The sequence below is a fragment of the Cavia porcellus genome, unplaced genomic scaffold (genome assembly GCF_034190915.1).
Source record: "Cavia porcellus strain 051 isolate PalLab524CR breed Dunkin Hartley unplaced genomic scaffold, mCavPor4.1 scaffold_12, whole genome shotgun sequence".
NCBI classification, from domain to species: Eukaryota; Metazoa; Chordata; class Mammalia; order Rodentia; family Caviidae; genus Cavia; species Cavia porcellus.
This window is the reverse complement of record NW_026947495.1, coordinates 48,946,239-48,970,445: the sequence shown is the minus strand read 5'-3', so window position 1 is coordinate 48,970,445 and position 24,207 is coordinate 48,946,239. Positions and strand designations below refer to the sequence as shown.

The following is a 24,207-nucleotide window of genomic DNA, read 5'->3' as shown; positions in this document are numbered from 1 at the left end:
ATTAGATGGTGTGAGAAAGTGAGAAGAAACTGATCCAGCATTTGTGACTGTTTCTCTGAAGAGGGGGACAAAAGAGTGGGACAACTGGACAAGAGGGAAGGCATGACATGGTATTGTGGCTGGTGGGAGAGTAAGCTTACTGCAGAAAACTGCTAATATTTCCAGGAAGTAGAGGGAGTTGGGTAATGATATGGCTGATATGACTTTTCTTAGAAATGCTCATCTGTTTGATGAAGGCAGAGAAATGTAGATAAAAGTAGTCTTTCTCTGAAACTGACTCCATAAAGTCATTAATGGATTCAGTCTTCACTGTATTCAAAGACTGAGCAATACATAACAAAACAGATACTTTCTCTCTCCTGGGGTTTCTATAACCCGCCCTTACTAGCTTTCCCCTTTCTTTGTGACCACTTCCCAGCTTTCTTTGATAACTTTCCCTCTTCACCCCAGCAACCCTTAAATGCTGATGGGAGAGTTTAGAAGATAGCATGAACAAGATGATGCACATGTCCTGCTTTCCCTGTACCTGCATTTTATCAGGAGAAACAAATAATAAGTGAGCAATCACATAATGCAGCATTTACTTTTAGTTGTGACCAAGGATACCTACCAAGGAGCTTGTAAAGCATTGGAATAGTAAACTGCAAGAAGCCATGACTCTGCCTTGGATCCCACTTAGAGCAGGTTTACCAACATAGCATTTTTCAGAGATCAGACATAGAACAACTATTTGCTGAGTCTATGAAAGACCAAAGAGAAAGAAAAAAAAAAGTAACTTTGGATGCTTCTCTGAAAGATAAACCTGTTTCTGTCTCTGTCTCTGTCTCTCTGTCTCTGTCTCTCTGTTTCTCTGTCTCTGTCTCTCGTTTCTCTCTCTCTCTCTCTCTCTCTCTCTCTCTCTCTCTCTCTCTCTCTCTCATATACAAGGAATGGAATTCACAACCTTGTGTTTGTCAGGCAGGCACTATGCCACTAACTTATATCCCTGGCTCAAGTCTTCATTTAAAAAAAAAAAAGTCAAAAAAAATTTTTTTAAATGATAAGAAACAATACAGCAAAGCCAAGTCCTTAGGAAAGAAAAACAAACCCCATTTACACAAAAATAAAAAAGGCTGAATCTCAGTCATAATTCATAGTGAAATCAGGTCTGATGTACACTTTAGTTCAGTACAAAAGGAGTGGAATTTGGAAATAGAAAGATCTCCTACTAATAATAATGCAAAATATTTTAGTAATCTTTGATTGAATAATATCCCTTAAGGAGCTCAAAATTTAGAGATAGAAAAAATAATATTACAACCATCATATACAAAGAAATATGATTAGATGCTTCTAGCCTTTAAATTAAAATTTTTCCAGAATAATTATACTTGAAACACAAATTTTCAGTCTTTCATTTTCAGTGCTTTGGGAAGATATTATATATAAGTGCAAATGTCTCAGGTCAAGATAGGCCCCCCCCAAGCAAGTAGGGTCTTAGAACGATGTCCCTACAGCAGAGATTCACACGTGGAAGCTTCCTGAGTGTCCTCTCAAGGTGTTCGTGTGCAAAGGAAGGGAAGAGAGCAGGATTGCACAGCAGTGTGTGTGATGCACACACAGTCATCCCTAGGTTCCCCATATAAGGTACTCTCAAATTAGGGTGGCTCTTGCAATTTTCCCCTGACTGGGGTGAGAATCGCTTACCCCTACATTAATCAGTCACAGTGTACCATGTGCCCTTAGCAAGGGAGAATAGCCTTGAACAGAGAGACTCTTCAGCCAAGGTAATCCTTAAAGGAGGTTTAAAGTGAAGGATGTGTGTGGCAATTAGAGAAGTAAGTTCCTTCAATCCTACATGAGGATCAAGGCAGTGCATCCTGGTGCTTATTACTGTGCCTGGTCCACAGTGACATTTTCATCACACTTGGTACTCAGAAACATTCAAATGAGACTTAGGAAGTGAGACACAGCCCTCCTGAAGAAGCAGAGAGAACAGCTGTGTCTGCCTGCACTGAAGTACAAATTCTTGTTTTATTTAAACCAAATTTAATGACAAATGAACTGACTTTCTTGGAGAATATGTCTGTTACAAAGATTTGACTAAAGTTTCTCTATCAACTAACCTTAAACTGCCAGAGATCTTCCAAAACCAAAGCAAAGTTTTACATAAAGGGGCTCTGTAATGCGCAGCACAGACACAGTGGCCTTCAAGCCTCTCCCCATGACTGCTTACTACAGAGCTCAGGCAGGTAACTACGAAAGGCTGCATTGAAAAAGCAAGACCAATGCTTGACAAAATGGGGATGAGATCAGTAGAAGTATCCTGCATAACTTTTGTTGTTGTATACATGACTGTGGCCTAGAAACTTGTAATGAGGTTTTGCCCTTGTCAGAGGCAAGCCTGTATACTCCACTCTTAGGATGATGCCACTCCTCATATCTCACCTTGACCATGCTACTGTCTTCCAGTATCTAAAGCCTGCTGAGAGAAAGGCTTCAAAGGTTTTGCTTTAAGATAGTGTTTTCTAGTGTTTGCTTCATAAAACATCTGCAATGGGAACTGGAAATATGTTCTAACTGCTTGTTCCTGAATCCCACCCCAGACCAATGGACTCAGAACCCCTTGAGATTGAGCACAAGGAAGTTGCATTCTCTCAATCTCTCTCTCTCTCTCTCTCTCTCTCTCTCTCTCTCTCTGAATCTCTCTCTTTCTTCCTCCCCCTCCATTCCTCCTCTCTCTCCCCCCTCTGTCTCTGTCTCTCTCTCTATGTTCTCCCCTCCCTCCCTCCCTCCTTCCCTCCCCCTTTTAAGAGTCTGGCTACATCACTCTGCACACTGGAATTGTAACCACATCCCTGCTCCCCTCAGTGGTCTCACCTGTTACACTGTGTGAGTCTCACTGAACTGTGGGTTCCTTTTAGGGAAGACTGAGCGCTTTGAATGAAGTGAGTTTCTAAGGATTTCATCTCAGTGGGGAAATTGTAGCCAGTAGGACAAATGGCTACTGAAAATTTCCCTCTTTCTGCTCCATTTTTTTGTCTTTTCCTTCATTGTTGTTTGATGATAACCTTGTCTTTTGGCCTCTTCAATCCTGTATTCTTCCATTAAATATATGTATCAGGTAGGAAAATACTAGAGTATAAGCAACCCTAGATTTATGTGATTTAGTAACTGCTGATCTAATAACTAAATTCTTGGCAATAAGTATTGTAATTAGACATGAAAACAAACTTTCTATACTTCCTTGGGGAACCAAAGTATTGTGGGGGAAAGGAAACAAATGAAAAGGACTTCATTGTTAAATTATTTTGAAGTATAATGCATTAGAATTAAACACTTTTCTTAACTGGAGAAATTCTCAGAGTATTTAATACATTAATGTAATTCCCAGAAAATACGTTATATACTTTATTACTTTATGTTTCAGTTTTTCTTGGACAGGTTCTCTTTTTTTTCTTTTCTTTTCTTTTACTGGAAATTAAACACAACCTTGCACTTGCCAGGCAGGCGCTCCTGCTGCTGACTTAGATCCCTGACCCGGTTTCCTATTCTTTTTTCCATTGGACAGGTTCTTAAAGTCATTTTTGGGAATGACTGTTCTAGAGTGCTGCAGATTGTCTGCCCATCAGTTACACTTATGCTGAAGTATTTTCTGCATTTTGAAATTCTTTGGCTGAGTATGACTTCTAGAAATTGTTGAAGTTCAATTTAAAATTTGAACAACACACTCAAACTAGGTCTTCATTGTCTGTCATTTTGGTAAACTTCATATTTCAAATACCCATTTACCTACTTTTATAAGTTTACTTTTAAACTTACTGTCTTTGTCCCATGTCTTGCAAGTGGGTTTTGCTTCTATTCAAGTTGGCTAAAAGACCTGTTTAAAACTAATTATTCCTCTGTTCAGTGGAACATGGTCTCAGATTAGATGTGATTGAAAAATATAGTAAATGTTTAAATCTATTGCCGTGAATGCCTCTCAAAAATACTCTCTGTCGTTTCAAACATACTTGTCCCATCTGTCTTGCCACTTTCGGAAGCAATTTTGAAAATCCCTGTTTCATGAGTGTCTTTAGTTGCACTGCCATGGATGCTGTGATGTCCTTAATCAATTCAAACATTTACCTTTCGTGATCATTTTGGCTTTGGGGAGGAATCAAAAGTCACATTACTATGTCTAGTAAATAAAGTGATTGTGAAGACACTAAGGTTTTTTCAACCCTGTCTTTCCGCCTGATGGCACTTGGCAGCAGAATTTACCCCATTTCAAACCATATCTTGTAAACACATTCACAAAAGAGGACTTCTAGAAGTGCTTTAGAAAGTGGCAGGAGCCAGGCATGGTGGAATATACTTTTTATGCCACACTCGGGAGACTGAGACAAAAAGCTGTGAGTTACAGGACAGCCTGCCCTATGAAGTGAGACCCTGTCTCAAAGGAAAAAAGAAGAAAAAGAAGAACGAGGAGGAGGAGGAGGAGGAGGAGGAGGAGGAGGAAGAGGGGGAAGGGGAAGGGGAGGGGGAAGATGAAGAAGAAGAAGAAAGACTGAGGGGATAAGTGTGTTGGAAGTATTTTGAAGGTGATTGATGGCAATGTGTATTTTACTGTAATAATAATCTAAGTTTAAACATTTGCTATATATTATAATCACATCTCATATATTTACTGTATCCTTTTATTGCAGTTAGCACTCTATTGCATTTGGCATTTTGGTGTTTAGAAAGAAAAGTCTTTTGTCTATCTTAAATATTTAAATTCACAGTGTTCAATGTAAGGTTCTAAATGAATGTTTATTATAAAACTAAAATGTTATATTCACAAATATTTCATTTCTACTTCCTTCTCTTACAACTAGTGTCTATTACTTGTCCTCCATGTATCAGGGCTTCTTAAGTGATAATTGCTTGATTTTCCATAAGTCTTGAAAGAGTTTATCTGTAAAACAGTGAAATAGCAATGCAGATTCCTTTAGAAAGACCTAATCAAGAAGATTTAATGTAGTGAAGTTTTGACAGAAGCAGATTAGAATTATTCCGTTCCAATACATCTTAGAAATATATTGCTGTATAAATAAAATAAGACTAATGAATTTTCAATGGACTTTCTTCCCAGCGTCTACAAAGGTAGCTTGTGACACTGTGTGGGAGAAGGACCCCAATACACACATTTGCTACCAATTCAACTTGCATTCATTTCTGTCTTGGAATGAGGCACATTCTTCATGCCAGTTGCAAGGAGGTGATTTATTAAGTATTGAGGATGAAAATGAAGAAAATTTCATAAAGAGTAAGTAGATGGATGATACACACTGATATTTACACAACAAAATGACTGCTAACAGTTACGTTCATCATGTATTCAAAGCTATATCCTGAAATTTTCCCCTAAAAATATTTCTGTTTCCTTCTTATGGCCCAAGCACTTACTCAGAATTTCTACATGAGTTCTGGACCTTTCCTTCTAACAACCAGTCATGTCTTTCCATTTAAAGTTTCCCACTTTAAAAAGAGAGCTCAAGACCACAGCAAGAGACCTAGGGGACCTGCAGGTCCAGCAAGTGGATCGGAGACGTCTAAACTTAAGCACCAATGCTTGTTTTTCTGGAGACCTTAGCTGTTCAATTCCTATTTATAAATAATTAAATAATCTATTATTTAACAGCATATCTATCACCCATTATGTGCAAATGTGTCTTAGCCTTTTAGTGGCTGCCAAAACACCTAAAATTTAGCAGAAAAAGCAAAAATATGGGCATGGTAACTAACAGTGTAAGTCAATAACATAAAATGTCAAAAGAATTGCACTAATGAGCTGAGGTCTGTTTCACTTATCACCAAAACCCTCCCCTTACTTCTCCTTTGCAGATTAAATGTATTTGTGCCTCTCTTTAAATTTTTGAAACATTAAAAACTGTTCAAAAATTTACTCACTTTCATTAAATGTGTCTGACTCTACTTTTTTTCTCAAAGTTTATTGAACATGTGGTACATGTTTATTTTGAATAACTTTTAATTTAGCTATACAGGAAGAGAAGCAAGTTAAAAAATCTCCCACAGTTCTACAATCTGCAAAACATGAGGTGGTTATTGCAGTGTTTACGTGTTTAGTTACCTGCCTGCATTTGAATCTTGTCTCTATCACTGATTAGTGGCTCCTCAAACTCCTTAACCACTCTCTGTGCCTGAATTTCTCCACTCTATCAAGTGGAAATACGAATAGTATATACTTCTTCAGGTGTGTTGCATCTTATAATACAAATGAAATGCTAGAAAAGTAGTTGGCACACATAATAAAATACTCAGTGTGTGGAAACCATTTGATGACCACCCTGTCTGATAAGCTGCTTATTTAATTTACCTGCATGTAGTGAAACTCTGTCCATAAATAAATAAATAGTTTTATATAATTTTGGTTTTTATTTATATATTTATTGTTATTACAAACCATCCTTCTACATACATTTATACATTGTTCCCAAGTTACTTCTCTGTAAGCTTATAGAAATGGATTCACAGGATGGAAGAGGAGACTTATTTTAAAGCTTTTGAAAGTCAGAAACACCTTCTGGAAAGTTTGTAAGAAATGGATGAACAGAGAGCATACTTGCTCTTCCCTCCGATCTGTGCAAAAGTAGAAAATTATCATTGAAACTGATTTGTGTGAGTACTATTGGAGAAACACACAAATTTTCAAAATCATTATTAACCTGGAATAGTTTTTATGTAAAAGTTTGGACACAATTTATAAATTTCAATTGCTATCTATCTTAACTGCCAGGATCTCTTATAAGGAGATTTGGACTTATTCATCAAAGTTGAGTAACAATTTTTAAACATACATTGTGTCAGAGACTTTGATTTAAATACTTCAATTCTATCATTAGAGAGTTAAGAAAATAGAAGTCTGACCAGTTTTAAAATTGTTTGCTTTTTTGCAGTGTGGAGGACTGAATGCAGAGCCTTCGTATGGAACTACATCCCTAGGCCTTTTATTTTAATTTTATATTTTGAAGAAGGCTCTTGCTAAGTAACTGGGTTGCCCAGGCTGTGTTTAAATTTGCACTCCTCATCCCTTAACCATTCAGAGTGTGGGGTTCCAGCATGTGCCACTATGCCTGGCCACCAAAGTATTTTTAAGAATGAGAATAGTACTATAATGTTTCTTGCCAATCACTGGTGGACATTAACTATGATATAAGGAATTACATAAACTGTCATGAATGCCAAGAACCATTTGTAGGCATTTGTGTTTGAATTTGTTATTTGAGTATTGCATGCCAATTTAGATATAAAGGTTAAGTGAACTATTTCTATACCTTTAAATACAGACTATAAATTACAGAATGGTTATATGTGAATTAATAAAACAATTATATAACCAGTGCTCAAAATAATTCTAAAAGTAATGAGTATTTAAATATTTTGATTAGGGCCAGGGATATAGCTCATTGGCACTGTGCCTACCTGTCCTGATTCAGTTCCCAGTATCTTAAATAAATAAATAAATAAATATTTTGATTAGACTATTCTAAAATATCATCTGACACTAACCTGGATATGAAATGTACAAAACTTGCCCTGGAAATTTTGTTACTGTACCTTCCAATCCATTTCTGTCATTACAAGACCTATTAAGTATTTTAATCAAGCACTTGTAATTGAAAACAGTAATTGAATATATATTAGGAAAAGATTTCATGTTAAGGCTACAGAAACTTGGAAACATGGCCTATGTGTGTTGTTTCTTCTTAATGATTTCTGGGATCTCTTTTGCTAAGAGCCTGAGATTCCTCTAGTTTTCCACTATTGTACTGAACTGTCTGATTGCTGAGGATGCTGCAGTCTTGTTATGTGAATATACAGACATCACACCTGGTATTTGTACAGTCTTCCATCCAACCAAATCCAACCTTTTACACTCAAGAGTAAAAGGGGCTATGATTAATTATTATTCTTGGGTGGTCAGAATAAACCATGCTGGGACACAGAGACAGTCTACTTATAACCCCTATAAGAATCTCAAGCTCAGGATGGGTTTTGCAACTGACTCAAAATCAAGTGAGTTCTGAAACAGATGACTATAAGAAAACGGTGCAGGGGCTGGGGATTTAGCTCAGTGGCATAAGCCTTGCAAGCACACAGTCGTGAGTTCGATCCCTGGTACTGATAAAAAAAAAAAAAAAAGAAAACATTGCTATTCTCTGTGGAATGATAAAATGACACACCTTTGAAAGTGTTATGAAATTGGCCATTCTCACTAAAATTTCCCCAATTCACTGGCTTTTCCCCAAATTTTATTATACTAGTAATACATGCTTAGAAAAAAATTAAAATTCAGGACACAAAAAGAAAACCTTTCCATAATTCTACAATTTTGATGACCACATTTTCCCTGCATAAATGTATCACTGCATGTCTATTCGTGGTGTTCATGACAACACTGGTACTTTGTCAAGCTGGTAACTTGTGGTGCAGTGGTTAGCCTGCCACAAAACCTCCCACCACAAGTACTACAGTAGAAGAAGCCTCAAGTTTGCTGTGTACTTGGCTAGAGATCTTACTTGCTAGAGATTCCTCTTGATACTGAATGATGCTTTGCTTGGTCAGGCAGTTCCCAGTGGCTCTCCGTGCCCCGCCCGCTTCTTAAACTTGAAGACATGTCTCTGCTCAGTTTCTGGAAGTTTCCATGGACACTTCCTCCTCCCTCTAAAATTCCTTAAATTCATGAGTTCATGAAAATAAAATGGACTCAAATTTTTAACCACATGTTTTGGACTAGACTGAGGACTATTGAAAAGGAATATTCCTGGGCACTTTCATGAAGCGCTTTAAGCTAGGAAACACTGTCAGTGAAGCTTTGGGAAACTGTTGGAATCCAAAGAAGATCCATGTTTGTTTTGTCACTCTGTAGAACCTAAAACCCTTTCTTTCATTGTCTGGAATTAACTGATGATTCTATGATCCAGTAATAGGATAAAATGAAAAATGTTGAATTATTTTTGAAGCTCCATAATTCTCTTTGCAGAGCACATGAGCAATGAAACAGTGGAAGTGTGGATAGGTTTGAATCAGCTAGATCAAAACGCAGGCTGGCAGTGGTCTGACGGATTGCCGCTGAGTTATCTGAACTTATATCCAGGTACCCACCAGCCCCGCTTTATTCACCCTTTGCAGGTGACATCATCTTGCAACCTTAAACAGTAACATTTCTCATGTAGATATCATGCATGTTGTTCTGAATTACTTTAACACAAGATCTTTCTGACAAGATGGGACAGGCCAAGAAGGTAAACTACTTAACCGTTAGTTGCAAAATTTGAGTCAGACCCAAACTTTGGTCTGCTGATTTAAAAATAATGCTTGGTAAATAATCTTCATCTTTAAAACAATGAAATTAGTGTTTTTGCAAACTTTGGCAAATCATAGCTCATGCCTTGATTTTAACTGAAAAATTGTATGTGTACCATCATGTCTCATTGGATTCACTATCTGTACCAAAGGGAAGTGTCCTCTGATGCTAAAACTGAATTTCAGTATCCGTTAAATTCACATTAGACACACATTGTATTTTCAGAGATCCATTTTGAGCCATTTGTTGAATATCACTGTGGAACATTTCATTCATTTATGCCAACTGCCTGGAGGAGTAGGGATTGTGAGTCCACATTTCCTTACGTATGTAAAAAATATCTAAGCCACCACACTGGTCATGAAACAGCTGGTAAGTTTTCATTTAAGTGGTTTTCACATGTTATTTTCTTGTCCTCTCAATATATTCAAATTCCTTTTCATAATTTAAATTTAGTTAAAACTAGTAAACATGAATAAAAATTTGTAAATAGATTATAAGTGTATTTCAAAAATGCTATAAATCTGACAAATGCATTAGATTTTTACTAAAAGCTAAAGCAGTATAACTCAGCATATTTTCTTTTTTCATATTTCCATTAGAAAAAACAAGATATGTTCCCTTTTCTGTCTTTTTTGAGTTTTATTGTTTCCCTAGAAATTATATATAAAAGAAAATAATTTAAGGAAAGTTTTACTTCATTGATTTTCTTTTTTGTTGTTAACTTTTTGAGTGGACACAAGATTTATGGGATACAGTGTGATATTTTGTTACATGTATACATTGTATAATGATCAAATCATGGTAATTAGCTTATCCTTTACTTGAAACATTTATCATTTCTTTGTGATGAGAACATGTACAGTCTTTTTTAGCTGCTGTGAAATATCCCATGCATTATTTTTAATGAGCGTCACCCTACTGTGCACTAGAACCAGAACCTATTCCTCCTAATTGTCATTTGGCACCCTAATTTGTTGATTTTTTTGCCATATTCCATATCTCTTTTTAGAAACCCAACCCGAGATAACACACAAATTTTGAGGGGGTAATTGAAACAATACCTAATTATAATCTAATGCTTCTAGAAGGATTATTTTTGTTTTTAAACTGTTATTTCTTTTTAGTGTATGTAAAAATTAATGTCTTAACTCAAAAGTTGAGATAAAAGCAACTATCTTTTAAAGAATCCTTTCAAGAATAACTTTAGATTTAAAATAAATTGTTATAATTTTTTAAATATCTCCCTTTATAATTAGATTTAACTGTCATTTCCCTGCAAATTGCTAAGTTGGGGAGAAATATAGTGCAGAGGGTAAGAAGGGAAGAGAAAAAGCATCCTGTTATTTTTTTTATTAGTACATGTTTATGGTACATAATGTTTAAGTTCTTTCTAAACATTGGAATGCAAAGTACATCTTTTTAAAAATTTTCTTTCCTTTTCCTCCTCCTCCTTCCACTGTCTCTTTTTTTATGTGAAGATTTTTCCATTATTTAAATAATTTGATAAATTTACTACTGGTTGTTGGGTTTTCCCCTTTCTTCTTTCTTTCAGTTTTCTTTCTCCATTTCTTCCTTCATCTTTCCATTCTTTCGTAAGCCCTCTGACACTCCCCTGCCACGTTTCTTTTGTCTGTTTTATTTTATTCTTCTGTCTACTAATTGAGGCCAGCAGACCAGAAGTGGGTATAATTACACTAAGCATGTTTGAACTATTTCTTGTTGCTATGCATCCAACAAATTTTTCTAATGATCAAGTATTGTGTCTTTAAACTGTGTTTCTGGGATCCTGAGGTTCTTTTAAAAAAAAAACCCTGAAACATAAAATTATACATATTAACAAGGTGTCATGTAATGTTTCCATACATATACACAGTGCACAGTATTTCAGTCAAGTTAAACTTATCCTCTCAAATATTAATCATTTCTTTATGGTTAAATTTTCAAAATTCTTTTAGTTCCTCAAAATATACATCACTGTTGTTTATGGTCACCCTACTGTCCCATCTAACTCTAATTCAGCACCCATTTATCAGCTGCTCTCTGGCCTTCCCCCTGCATCTCCATGTCCTCTGTAATCACCAACTTCTATGATGTCTGCATTTTTAGATTCCACGTAGGAGGCCATATGTAAGATTCTGTATATGATTCCATACTTGTCTTTCTGTGTCTGGCTTTGTCCAGTTAACATAATGATCTTTATTTCCAACCAAGTTGTTACAAATGATGTGATTTCATCCTTTTTGTAAGTGAATTGCATTCCATTATATTTATGTACCATGATTTCTCTATCCATTCATTAGTTGACAGACAGGGTTTTTCTATTTCTTGAATGTTGTGAATAGCATTACACTGAACCCTGGATTGCAAATGCGTCTGACATACTGTTTTCATTTCCTTTGGCTATAAGCTCAGGAGTGGGATTGCTGAATGATATGGTAGTTCTGCTTTTAATATTTTGAGGAATCCCCTACTTTTTTTTCATTATAGCCATACTAATTTGTAGTTCCACCAGTAGTGAATGAGAGTTCATTTTACTTTGCCCCCTTACCAGTACCTGTAATTTTTAGTCCTTTTGCTAACAGCTATTCTTGTTAGGGTGAAGTGCTAGCTCCTGGCAGTTTGATTTGCATTTTACTGAGGATTAGTGATGTTCACTTTTTCATACATGTACATGTTGACCATTTATACAAGTATATCTTCTTTGGGAAAATGTCTATTTTGAGTTATTACTCAGTTTTTTATATTTTTGCTTTTTATTTTGTTTTGGTTTGGTTTCTTGCTCTTGAGTTTTTGAGATCCTTGTATAGCCTGGATATCACCCTTTGTGAGATATGTAGTTTGCAAACATCTCCAATTCCAGTCTCTACATTCCATTGATAGTTTCCTTTGTTTTGCAGAAGAATTTTAGTTAAATTTCATCCTGTTTGTCTATTGTAACTTTTGTTTCCTGTGTTTGGGAAGCTATTGTCCAAAAGCTCCTTGCCCATTCCAAAGTCCTGAAGCATTTTCCCTACATTTTCTTCAAGTACTTTTACAGATTCAGTCCTACATTTAAGACTTTAATCCATTTTGAATTGTCATTTGTAGTTTGTGTAAACCATTTTGAGTTGTTGTTTCTGCATGTGGGTATTCAATTTTCCAGCACCATTTACTGAAAAGATCATCCTTTCTCCAATGCATGTTTTCAGCACCTTTGTCAAAAATCATGGGCTATGAATACAAGGGTTCACTTCTAGGGTCTCTCTGCTGTTCTATTGGTCCACATGTCTTTTTTTATGCTTCCACCATGCTTTCTTAATTACTACAGTTTTGCATTATGTTTTGAAGTCAAGTAGTATAATACCTCCTGCTTTGTTATTTTTGGGCCAAATATTTTTGGCTATTTGGGGATTCTGTGGTTCCATATAATTTTTATCCAGCACTGTTTTATCTCATTCTGTCACAGAATATCATTGGTATTTTGATGGGCATTGCATTGAATCTGTGCATTGCTTTGGGTATACAGGAATTTTAACAATATTATTTGTCCAATCTATGAACACAGCATACCTTCCCACTTTCTTGTGTACTCTTCAGTTTCTTTCACTAATATTTATAATTTTCATTATACAGGTCATTCAAGTTAGTTAAATATATTCCCACATGTTTTTATAACTATTATATCTGGACTTACCTTCTTGATTTCTACTTCAGATAATTCACTATTGGTATATGGAAGTGCTACTGATTTTCACGTTTGTTTTATATTCTGCAACTTTGTTGAATTTCTTTATTAGTTCTAATAGATTTTTGGTGGCATATAAAATCATGTCATCTGCAAACAATGACAATTCAACTTTTTCTGTTCCAATTTGGATGCCTTTATATCTTTCTTTTTCCTAACTCGTCTGGCTAGGACTTCTAGCACTACGTTGGATAAAAGTGGTGAAGGTAGGCATCCATGTCTTGTGACATTTCCTATTTCCCCATCCAATATAATATTACCTATGAACTTATTATAAATTATTATTTTTCCCTGTGTTCAGTTATATTTCTCCTATACCTACTTTATTCATTATATTTATCATACATACAGAGAGGTTGGATTTTATCAGATGCTTTCCCTGCATCTGTTGAGATGACCACATGGTTTTTGTCCCTCATGCTCTTGATGTGTTGTGCTACATTTATTGATTTGTGTACACTGACCTATTTTTGTATCCCTGGGATGAATTCTCTCCATCATTGAGAATAATTTTCCAAACGTTCTGGTTTGCTAATATTTTGGGGTGATCTTTGTGGCTGTATTCATCAAGGATGTTGTCCTGCAATGTGTGTGTGTAATTTTGTCTCCTCATCTCGTTTTGCCATCCAGAGAATCCTGGCATGGTAGAATAAATTTAGAAGTACCCTGTGTCTTCTATTTTTTTGAATAACTTACAAAGAATTCATCCTAGTTCTTCTTTAAATGTTTGGTACAATTCAGCAGTGAAGCCATCTAGACCTGGGCTTTTCATTGATGGTAGAAGTTTATTACTGAAGTTCATCTTCTCATTATTTATTATTGGTATGTTCAGGTTTTTCTATTTCTTGAAGATTCATTCTTAATAGAGTATATATGTCTATGAATTTGTATATTTTGTCTTGCTTATAAAATTTGTTGGCATAGAATTGTTTATAATTTGTAATAATCTTTTTATTTCTATGATATTTCTTTTTTTTAATCTTTGCTTTTATCACAGACTTCTTAGTCTAGCTTAAGGTTTATCCTGTTTTTATTTTCAAAGCACCAATTCTTTCTTTGTCTTTTGCATATTTTAACATCCATTTCATTTATATTCTGACCTTTTTTCTTTCTACTAATTTGGGGTTTGATTGTTTTTCATTTTTCTATTTCCTTGATGCATCATGATAGGTTGTTTACTTGAGATCTTTGTGTTTATGGAAATAAGTAGTGATTATATAAACTTACCACTTAGCACTGTTTTTTTGATGTATTCTATAGCTTTCAGCATATTGTGTCTCCATTTTGATTTGTTTCAAAAAAATTCTTAGTTTCTTTCTTGATCTCCATTAGTTGTTCAAAGTAACTTAATATCCACGTGCTTGTATAATTTCCAAAGTATTTGTTAATTGATTTTTAATTTTATTGCTTTATGGTCAGAAAAGATAGTTCATGATTCAGCAATGAAATCTATGATTTCGTTTTTGTTTTCTTTTGTGTTTTTATTTTTGAGACATTTTATTTTATGGCATATGATCTTTTCCTTGAGAATGCGAAGTGCTAGTGAGAAAAGTATTTTCAGCAGTTGTTGAACATTTGTAGATGTCTGTTAGGGCCATTTGCTGTAGGGTACAATTTAGTTCTGACCTTTCTGTGTTGATTTACTGTTTGGGAAATATGTGCATTGTTGTAAGTTGGGCATAAAAGTCCCCAATTACTTTTGGATTCTGTTTCTCCCTTTAAATTTGTTAATATGGTTTTATATACATAGAAATTCTGATAGTGGGTATTAGGATTACTTCCTCTTGCTGAATAATCAATAAGAACCTTCCTTGTCTATTTCTCCTGCTTTTGATGAAAAGTCTGTTTTATCTGACATAAGTATCTACTCCCAATTTCTTTTGGTTTCAGTTTTTTGGGCTATTTTTTTTTATTTTAAAAAGGGTAAAACAAACCATAACAAAGCAGATCAGAAGAAAACAATGTAAGTGACACAGAATTTCAAAGCAAGACAACAGGAGATCAACAATGGCTACCATAATATCTCTCGTTTTCTTCTAAATAGTTGTTTATGTCTTTACACAAATGAATTCAAACAAAACAAAATAGTATAAAACTGATCAGAACAGAGTAATGAAGGCGTTACAGGTCTTCAAAGCCAGACAATAGGAAAATTAACAATGACTACCATAGTGTCTCTTGTTCTCTTCAAAAATAGCTGTCCATACCTTCATGTGTGTTGAAATTAAACAATACAAAACAGACTAAAACCACCCTAAACAAAGAATAAAATCATTGCTGGATTTCACAATATGACAATAGGAAATCAGCAATGGATAACATAATGTCTCTTTCTTCAAAGTAGCTGTTCATATTATCACATATAATACAATCAATTCTTGTAAACTGTTTAGGAAAAGTTCTAGGCATGTGTAAGTTTCTACCTGTACATCTATCCTTTCTGCATTAGAGGTAAAAACAAAACAAAATTAAACAAATTACTAGAAAAACAAGAAACAAAAAAGACAAATAAATAACAATAGCAAGGAGACCAAAACGATGATATAGACCTTCAAAACAAGGTGGTAGGAATGTACCTAAGGTTGTTTTTCACATAGAGATCTTCAAAAGAGTTCCTTAGATCACCAGACACAAAAATGCAAAATTGACCTAATCCTATGAATATTAATTTTTGTTCCAAGAACTAATAGAATTTGTAGCACAATTATCTTAGCTATCTTGTTTATACAAATTTAGATATTTTGTCTCTCCTTTCCTTTTTTTCCCTGAGATATTATTTTTCTCCCCTTTGAGCAGATTCTTACCCTTTCACAGTATTTACTGAGGATTTTGTATCTTACATACTCTTACCATTTCTTACATTAGGGGGACAATATGGTATTTACACGTGTGAGTTTGATTTATTTCACTTATGAGTATGGCCTCAAGTTGCATCCACTTACTTATAAATATCTCAATGTGATCATTCTTTATAGCTGAGTAATACTTTATTGTATAAAAGTACCTCTCATCTTTTTTATCCATTCCTCAGTTGGTGGACACATAGGTTGTTTCCAATATCTGGCTATTAAAATTGTGCTGCTATAAACATGGGTGAACGTGATGTGATATTTTTAGTTTTTCTGGAAATATGCCCAGAAATGGAACAACTTAGGTCAAATGCGACTTCCAACCCCAGCTTTTTGAGGATCCTCCAGACTGACCTCCACAGTGGTTACACCAGCCTGCACTCCCGCTAACAGTGCAGAGAGTTCCTTTTTCTCCACAGCCTCTCCAGCATTTGTTGTTGATAGTTTTCTTTATCCTGGCCATTCTTTCTGGAGTGAGATGGAATATCAGTGTGGTTTTAATTTGCATTTCTCTGATGACCAAATAAATAGATGAAAAAATTGTTTTTTAATCTATTTGTTTGCCATTTGTATTTCTTCATCTGAGAACTGTGTATTCATTTCATATGCCTATTTTTGGATTAGGTTTTGGAATTTCAGGGGTCTGATTTTTAAAAATTCTTTATATGTCCTAGACAAGATGTCTTTTATCTGAGGGACAGTTGACTAAGATTTTTTCAGAATTATTTGGTTTCCTTTTTACTCTGTTGGAAATTTCTTTTGACATGCAAAAACCTTTTAATAGGATGAGATTCCAGTTACTGATTCTGTGAAGTATTTCCTGTGTGGCTTGATTTTTGTTCAGGAATTCTCTGCCTATTCCTATGTCTTCGAGATTTCTACCTAATTTGTCTTCCAGTAGATTCAGTGTTTCTGTTTAAATATTTAGATCTTTGATCCATTTTGACTTTAGTTTAGTACATGGTGATAAGCATGGGTCCAGTTTTAGTTTTTGGCATATGGAGAGCCAGTTTTTTCTAGCACCAAGAGGCTTTCTTCTAGTGAATGTGTTTAGATCCTTTGTCAAAGGTAAGGTGGCTGAATGTGTTTGTAGTTGTAGTTGCATCTTCTAATCTATTCTATTAATCTTCAGATCTGTTTTTCTTCCAAAACCATGCTGATTTTATTACAGTTGCTTTGTAGTATAACTTCAAGTCAGGGATTGTGATGCCTCCTGCCTTGCCTTTGTTGCTTAGAATTGCCTTTGCTATTCTAGGTCTCTTCTGGTTCCATATGAATTTTAGGAGTGATTTTTCTAGGTCTATGAGGTATGTTGATGGTATTTTGATTGGGATTGCATTAAATCTGTATAACAATTTTGGGAGAATGGCCATTTTCACAATATTTGTTCTTCCTATCCATGAACAAGGGATGTCTTTCCATTTTCTGAGGTCCTCCTTGATTTCTTTTTCAGGGTATTATAATTTTCCCCAATTAGATCTTTTGCTTCTTTTTTTAGATTGATTCCTAAGTATTTCTTTCTTCTTTTTTCTTTTTTGGATGATCTTGTGAAAGGTGTGGCTTCTCTTATTTCTGTCTCAGTGAGTTTGTTGTTTGTGTACAGGACTGCTATTGATTTTTGAGTGTTGAATTTGTATCCAGCTACATTATTGAGTTTATTTATTATACATAGGAGTCTTTCAATGGAGTTTTGGAGATCTTCTGTGTAGAGTATCATGCCATCATGTAAATAATGGTAATTTAACTTCTTCTTTTCCTATCCTTACTCATTTTATTTATCTCTTTTGTATAATTGCTCTGGCTAATATTTACAGCACTATATTGAATAGGAGTGGTGATAATGGGCATCCTTGTCTTGTTACTGAATTTAGAGTAAAAGCTTTCTGTTTTTGGCCATTTAATAAGATGCTGGTTGTTGGATTGTCATAAATAGGTTTTACCAGATTGAGGTAAAGACCATCTATTTTGATTTCCTTAGGATTCTTATCATGAAGGAGTATTGGACTTCATCAAACACTTTTTGCATCTATAGAAATGATCCTGTGATTCTTGTTTTTGGCTCTATTGATATAGTGAATTACATTTATGGATTTGTATATGTTTAACCATTCTTACATTCCTGGGATGAACCCCAGTTGGTTGTGGTGTATAATCTTGACAATTTGCTGCATTCTGTTTGCCAGTATTTTATTGAGAATTTTTGCATCTATGTTCATTATTGAGATTGGCTTATAGTTCCCTTTTATGGTTGGGTCTTTCTCTGGGTTTGGTATTAGAGTAATACTTGCTTCCAGGAATGAGTTAGGGAGAATTGCTTCCCTTTCAATTTCATTGAATAGTTTGAGGAGTGTTGGCATTAAGTTTTCCTTGAATTTATTGTAGAATTTTCTTTGTTGGTAAGGTTTTAATGACATTTTCAATTTCATTAATTGAAATTGAAATTTCAGCAGTTTTCAGCAGTTTTGCATCTTCTTGATCCAGCTTTGGTAATTCAAATGTTTGTAAAAATCTGTCCATTTCTTCTGTGTTATTAAACTTATGAGAGTAGAGGTTTTCAAAGTAGATATATTTTTATTTTAAGAAGTTTTTCCTTTCATGCTCCCACATTACAAATCTGTCCTCTAGTTCACATAATCTATCCTTAGTTTCTTTCAAGCTGTTATGCCAGCTTTCAATAAAGTTTTTAGTTTCCTGGTAATCTCTTTGAACCTGCTTCATGTATTCTATGTTTTCTCTATTTTCTCCATCAAACAATTCTCCCCTTTTTTTCTGTTCTTCCATTCCACTATCTGTTTTTTCTTGGGAGGTGCTTAGCATTTCTTTAACTGTTCTACTTATATCTTGCTTTACTTTGTTAAATACTTCACTTTTGAACTCATCTATGAGGCTCCAGAGATATTGTTTTATGTCTATTGGTGCTGTGTCTGATATTGCATGTTTTCTGTCCTCATTCTCCTTTGCATTTACCTTTCCTGGATCAGTGTTTTCAGGATTGGGGACCGAGGACCCTTTCTTGTTGCCTCCTCTTCTCATATTTTTTGTTCCTTCCATACAGGCGTATATAGGAGGCCCAATTTCTTTCTTTGTGGGTTACAGTTCGTTTGAATTGTGCGGGCTAGGTGTTCCTGCCCACTGCAGTGTACTAGGGAGACACAGACTGGGGCAGCCCATGATGGGCCTGCCCCTCCAGGTCAGTCAACCTGCTGAAGGCTTCACTGCTAGGGTGCAACACCAGGTACAGGGTCCTGGTTTGGGCTAGCTTACTGGGTCTTAATCTGTGGTGTCACCCAGCTCAGGCACTCCCCACCAATCCTGCTTGAGAGAGGAATATGCAATTGAAGTCACTGCAGTGTCCTGTTCTGGCTAGTCTGCCTGGTCCCAGAATGTCCTCTGTTGAAGCCTCTTTATTTATGGAGGGGTCCCATTCCTCTCACTCACCGCAGGTCGATGCAGGGCTCCCCGCCAATTCTGCTCTCAATTCGGTTTCCTGATTCCCACTCTCAGAGCTTTCGCGTCTCTATCCCTGCTGTGCCAATTCAGATGCAGTGGCAGCGGCAGGAAATTCAAATCATGGTTTCCAGAGGTGCGGGTTCCAGCTTCGGCACTGAGACTTTAGCTGTTCCAGTCATAGCACCGGGATTGTGTTTCCAGTTGGTTTCTGTCAGCTTAGATCCTTCCTGGGTCGGCAGGGTATATCTTCCGCTGCTTAGGACTCTTCACACTGCACCATTCCTGGAATCTAAGCTGGCTATCTCAGAGAGCCTCTGTAGTTGTTGTTATCTATCTGCCATGTTCTCCCCTCCCTTTTTTTTTTTTTTTATTGGTACTGGGGATCAAACTCACGACCGCCTGCTTGCAAGCCAAGTGCTTATGCCGCTGAGCTAAATCTCCAGCCCCTATTTTTATTTTAAAGAGGGTAAAATTAAACAGAACTAAACAGATCATAAGAAAACAATTTAAGGAACACAGATTTCAAAGAAAGACCACCAGAGAGCTTCACTGTCTATCATATTGTCTCTTGTTTTCTTCCAAATAGTTGTCCATATCTTCACACACAGTGAATTTATACCAAACAAAATAGTACTAAACTGATCAGAACAGGATGATGAAGGTGCTTTAGGTCTTCAAGATAAGACAATAGGGAAGTCAGCAATGGCTGCCATAATGTTTCTCGTTCTCTTCAAAATAGCTGTCCATATGTTTATATATTGAAATTAAACAAAAGAAAACAGATTAATAACACTCTGGACAGAGAGTAATAGTATTGCTACATTTTATATCATGGCACTATGGAATTAGCACTGGATATCTTCATGTCCCATTTTCTTCAGAGTATCTGTTCATTACATCGTACATTATAGAATCTATTCTTGTAAACTGTTCAAAAGTTCTACACATGCATGAATCTCTACATGTATACCTATCCTTTCTGTATTAGAGGGAAAACGTATCAGAAAAAGACAAAAAAAAAAAAAGAAAACAAGACAACAACACAAATTCCTAGAAAAACATGAAATGAAAAAAACATATAAAACCACAATACTAGGTGATCTACAGTAGTTACTATGATGTCTCTTGTTATTTTCAATAGAATTGTCTATATCATCAGGCATAATATAATTGAACATAGCAATATTAATAAAAACAAAACATTGGAGACTTTATAGGACTTCAGAGGAAGTTAATAATCAAACTGGATTGGGTATCCTATTGCATCTTGTTGTCTTCAGACTAGTTGCCTCTGCTCTTAGATTTCATACTATCAAGCATACCAAATTTGAATAAAATCAGTCAAGACAAAACTGCAATCTAACAAACCAGATTCAAATAAGATCAGTCATAGTAAGACAGTAATACAGGGCTTCAGGTTAAGTTAATAGGAAATTAAGGATAGCTACCTTAGAATATCCTATGATTTTTGGGATAGCTGTGTGTGCCCTCAGATCTAGTACAAGTAGACAGACTGGAACAGAATAAAATCAAACTAAACAGAACGATAAGACTAATGTGGCTTTTAAATCCTGATACACTATTAACAGTGTCTTCTATCTTCCTTTTTTAAGACAATTCCTCCCCTTTCCCTTTCTCAGGGTGCTTTGTATATTTTGGGTCTCATTAACTCCTTTAGTTTTTAGATTAGGGGGGCGACCCGCTATCTACCTAAGTGGTTCTGAACCTTTTTACCCCTGAGCTTGATCTTGAGCTGTATTACTTTACCTACTAAAGCCTCAAGGTTTTCCTTCCTTCTAGCTGAGTAATTCTCCACTGCACAAAAGTGTTGTGACTTTCCAACCTATCTGCAGCTGCTAGATAAGCTGTCCCTATTTCTCTCTGGTTCCCTGTCACAAAGAGCATTGTTTTCTCATTTTTGACTTCTGGCTCATTAACCCTCTTTCAGGTAGATTATATTTCCTATTCAGAGCATCTCAATGGACCCTATCTTCTGATCTATTCTGCCTATGTTTCTTTTTTCTTAATGTATGAGGGCCATCAATATTAGAGATTATAGCCAGTCTTCTCTGCCTCATCTCTGCTATGCTATTTTTCTGCTGTTGATTGTTTACTTTTCTCCTTCATTCCACTATCTGCCCCACTCATTGAGGCCTCTCTGCCACTATTGCTAGAATCCTGGTGATTTTTTTTCTCTCTCTCTAGAATGTCCTTTAGTATTTTTGTAGGGTTGGATTGGTGGTCACAAATTCCCACAGTTCCTCTTTGTCATGGAAACATCTTGTTTCTCCATTGATTAAGAGACAGTTTTTCAGGGTACATCAATCTGGATTGGGGATTATTTTCTTTCAGGACTTCACTCCAAGCTTTTCTTGATTTGATAGTTTGTGTTGAGAAGTCTGTCGTGATTTTGATGGGTTTTCCTTTCTAGGTGGTCTGTTTCTCCTCTCTGATTGCTTTTAATATTCTGTTATTGTGATGAATTTCTGGGATCTTGATTATTATATGTCTGGGTGTAGATCTGTTTTGGTTGTAGCTGGCTGGAGTTCTGTATACCTCATATATTTGAATATCATTTCCTTTCCCTATGCTTGGGAAGTTTTCCTTAATTATTTCTGTGAATAGCCTTTGTATTTCATTTGTGTTTCCTCCTGCTTCTTCACTCACATTTTTAATTCTTAAGTTATAGATCCTCTTGTCATCCTCTAGCCTTTGTATTGTCACTTCCTGACTCCTTTTTAATTTTTAAGAGATCTTTCTTTTCATGATCACACATTGCAAATCTATCTTCAAGTTTTGAGAGTCTAACTTTAGTTTCTGTCAAGGAATTTTGCCAGCTTTCAATGGAGTTTTTAATTTCCTGGTAATCTCTTTGAATCTGTTTTATGTATTCTAGATTTTGTTTAGATTCTTCATCAAAGGTTTCTTTCTTTTTTCTGGGTTCCTCCATTCTTCCATCTGTGTTTTCTTGAGAAATGCTTAGCATTTCTTTTATTAATCTTTTTATATCTTGCCTCCCTTGAATCAGAATTTCAGTTTTAAGTTTGTCTATCAAGTTCTAACATTATTTCTTTATGTCCACTGATGTTGTGTCCAATATTGCATGTTTGCTGCCCTTGATCTCTTCAGTATTTATCTCTCTTGGGCTTATTTTCCCTCGGTCAGTGGCTGGAGGCTTTTTCTTGTTTCTTTATCTTGTCATGTTTCTGGTTTCTTTCAGACAGGTGTATGGTGGAGGTCTCAGGCCCTTTCCATATTGCTTATGGTTTTTCTGAAGCAAACTGGCTAAGGGATTGCTGCCCTCTCCAGTTTACTGTTGATCTGTGAGGTGCATGCAGGGCTGTGCCCTCTCCTCTGAGCCAGTCAGCCAGCAAGTGCCATTAGCATGTTAGTCTGTATTGTGTGGACATAGTAGGTTCAGGACAATTTCGTCTCTGGCTATTGGGTCTCAACCAGGGGCATGACCCAGCCCAAGCAGATTCCACCAGTCCTCTTTGAGCCAGGAGTGGCCAACTGATGTCACTTCAGTTCCAGGTTCAGGCCCGTCCTGCCCAACTCCAGTATGTCATCCAGCCAGTCACCCCCTCTGCAGGACCCAATTCCTAGCACTCACCATGGGTTAATGCAGCTCTCTACGTTGGTTCCACTCTCCATTGTACCACATCCTCCTGCCAAGGGCCTTGGGCTCACCAACCCCCAATTTCAGCGCTACAGCAACTTCAGTGCAACCGTGAGTTGTCTGACTCCAACGCATGCCCAGCACAGCATAGGACTAGCTCCAGTGGGAGTGCTTCTGGTTCCAGTCTTTCGTCCATGTTTTTCCTTCCTTTCTTTCTTTTTTTTTTTTTTTTCTTTTTCCTCAATTTCTTCCTGGGTCATGAGAATCCTTCTCCTTTCATCTGGTCTTCTCCATGGTGTTAAATTCTAGCATCTGAGTTGTTTTTCTCAGAGAGGCTCTCTACCATGCTACCTATCAATCCGCCATCTTCCCAGCCTTCTTGAAGTAGGTATTGATGATCTTCTGTATTTCCACAGGGTCTGTAGTGATTTCACCCTTTTCATTCCTTATTGCATGAATTTGAGTATTTTCTTTCCTTTTAAAACTAAGATTGGCTCTGGTCTTATCAAATTAATTTATTCTTCCAAAGAACCAACTCTTTGATTCATTGTTTCTTTGTACTGTTTTCTTAGTCTCTATTGCATTGATTTCTGCTCTGATATTTATAATTTTCTCCCTTCATTTTGCTTTTGGTTTGACTTTCTCTTCTTTTTCTAGATGTTTGAGGTGTAGGATCAGGTTGTTTATTTGTGTTTGTCCTGTTTTCCGAATGTGAGAATTCATCATAATAAATTTTCCCCTAAGAACTGCTTTCTTTGCATTCCATAGGTTTCAGTAAGTTGTATTTATATTTTCATTTGCTTGTTGATATTGTTTAATTTCTTCTTTAATTTCCTCTGTGACCCCCTGATTGCTCAGAAGTGTATTATTTAATTTCCATGTGTTTGTGGAGTTTTCTCCAGTTTCTTTTGTCATTAATTTCTAGTTTCATGGAACTATGATCCAATAATATGCATAGGATAATTTCAATTCTTTTGCATTTATTTAAGCATGGTCTGTGGGCTAGTATACAGTCTATTTTAGAAAAAGTCCCATGTGCTGCTGAGAAGAATGTATATTTTGATGTTGTTGGGTGGGACACACTATATATGTCCATTAAGTCCATTTGTTCACAGGTGTGATTCAGTTCTGTTATTTCTTTGCTGATTTTCTGTCTCTTTGTATCAATGGTGTGTTAAGGTCTCTGGTTATAACTGTGTTATTGCTTATTTGATTTTTCATTTCTGTTAAT

The 24,207-nt window shown here is 35.9% G+C and overlaps 1 protein-coding gene across 6 annotated transcripts in view; it reads left to right on the top strand.

The window, feature by feature from the left end:
- The window catches only part of Pla2r1 (phospholipase A2 receptor 1), a 135,063-nt gene that overhangs the window by 25,118 nt on the left and 85,738 nt on the right, over window positions 1–24,207 (top strand). For all 6 annotated transcript variants that reach the window (XM_063259143.1, XM_063259144.1, XM_063259142.1 and 3 more), the window contains exons 4-6: window positions 5,096–5,269; window positions 9,008–9,121; window positions 9,557–9,703. In XM_063259143.1, the coding sequence (XP_063115213.1) occupies window positions 5,096–5,269; window positions 9,008–9,121; window positions 9,557–9,703 (435 nt within the window). The remainder of the gene's footprint in view (window positions 1–5,095; window positions 5,270–9,007; window positions 9,122–9,556; window positions 9,704–24,207) is intronic.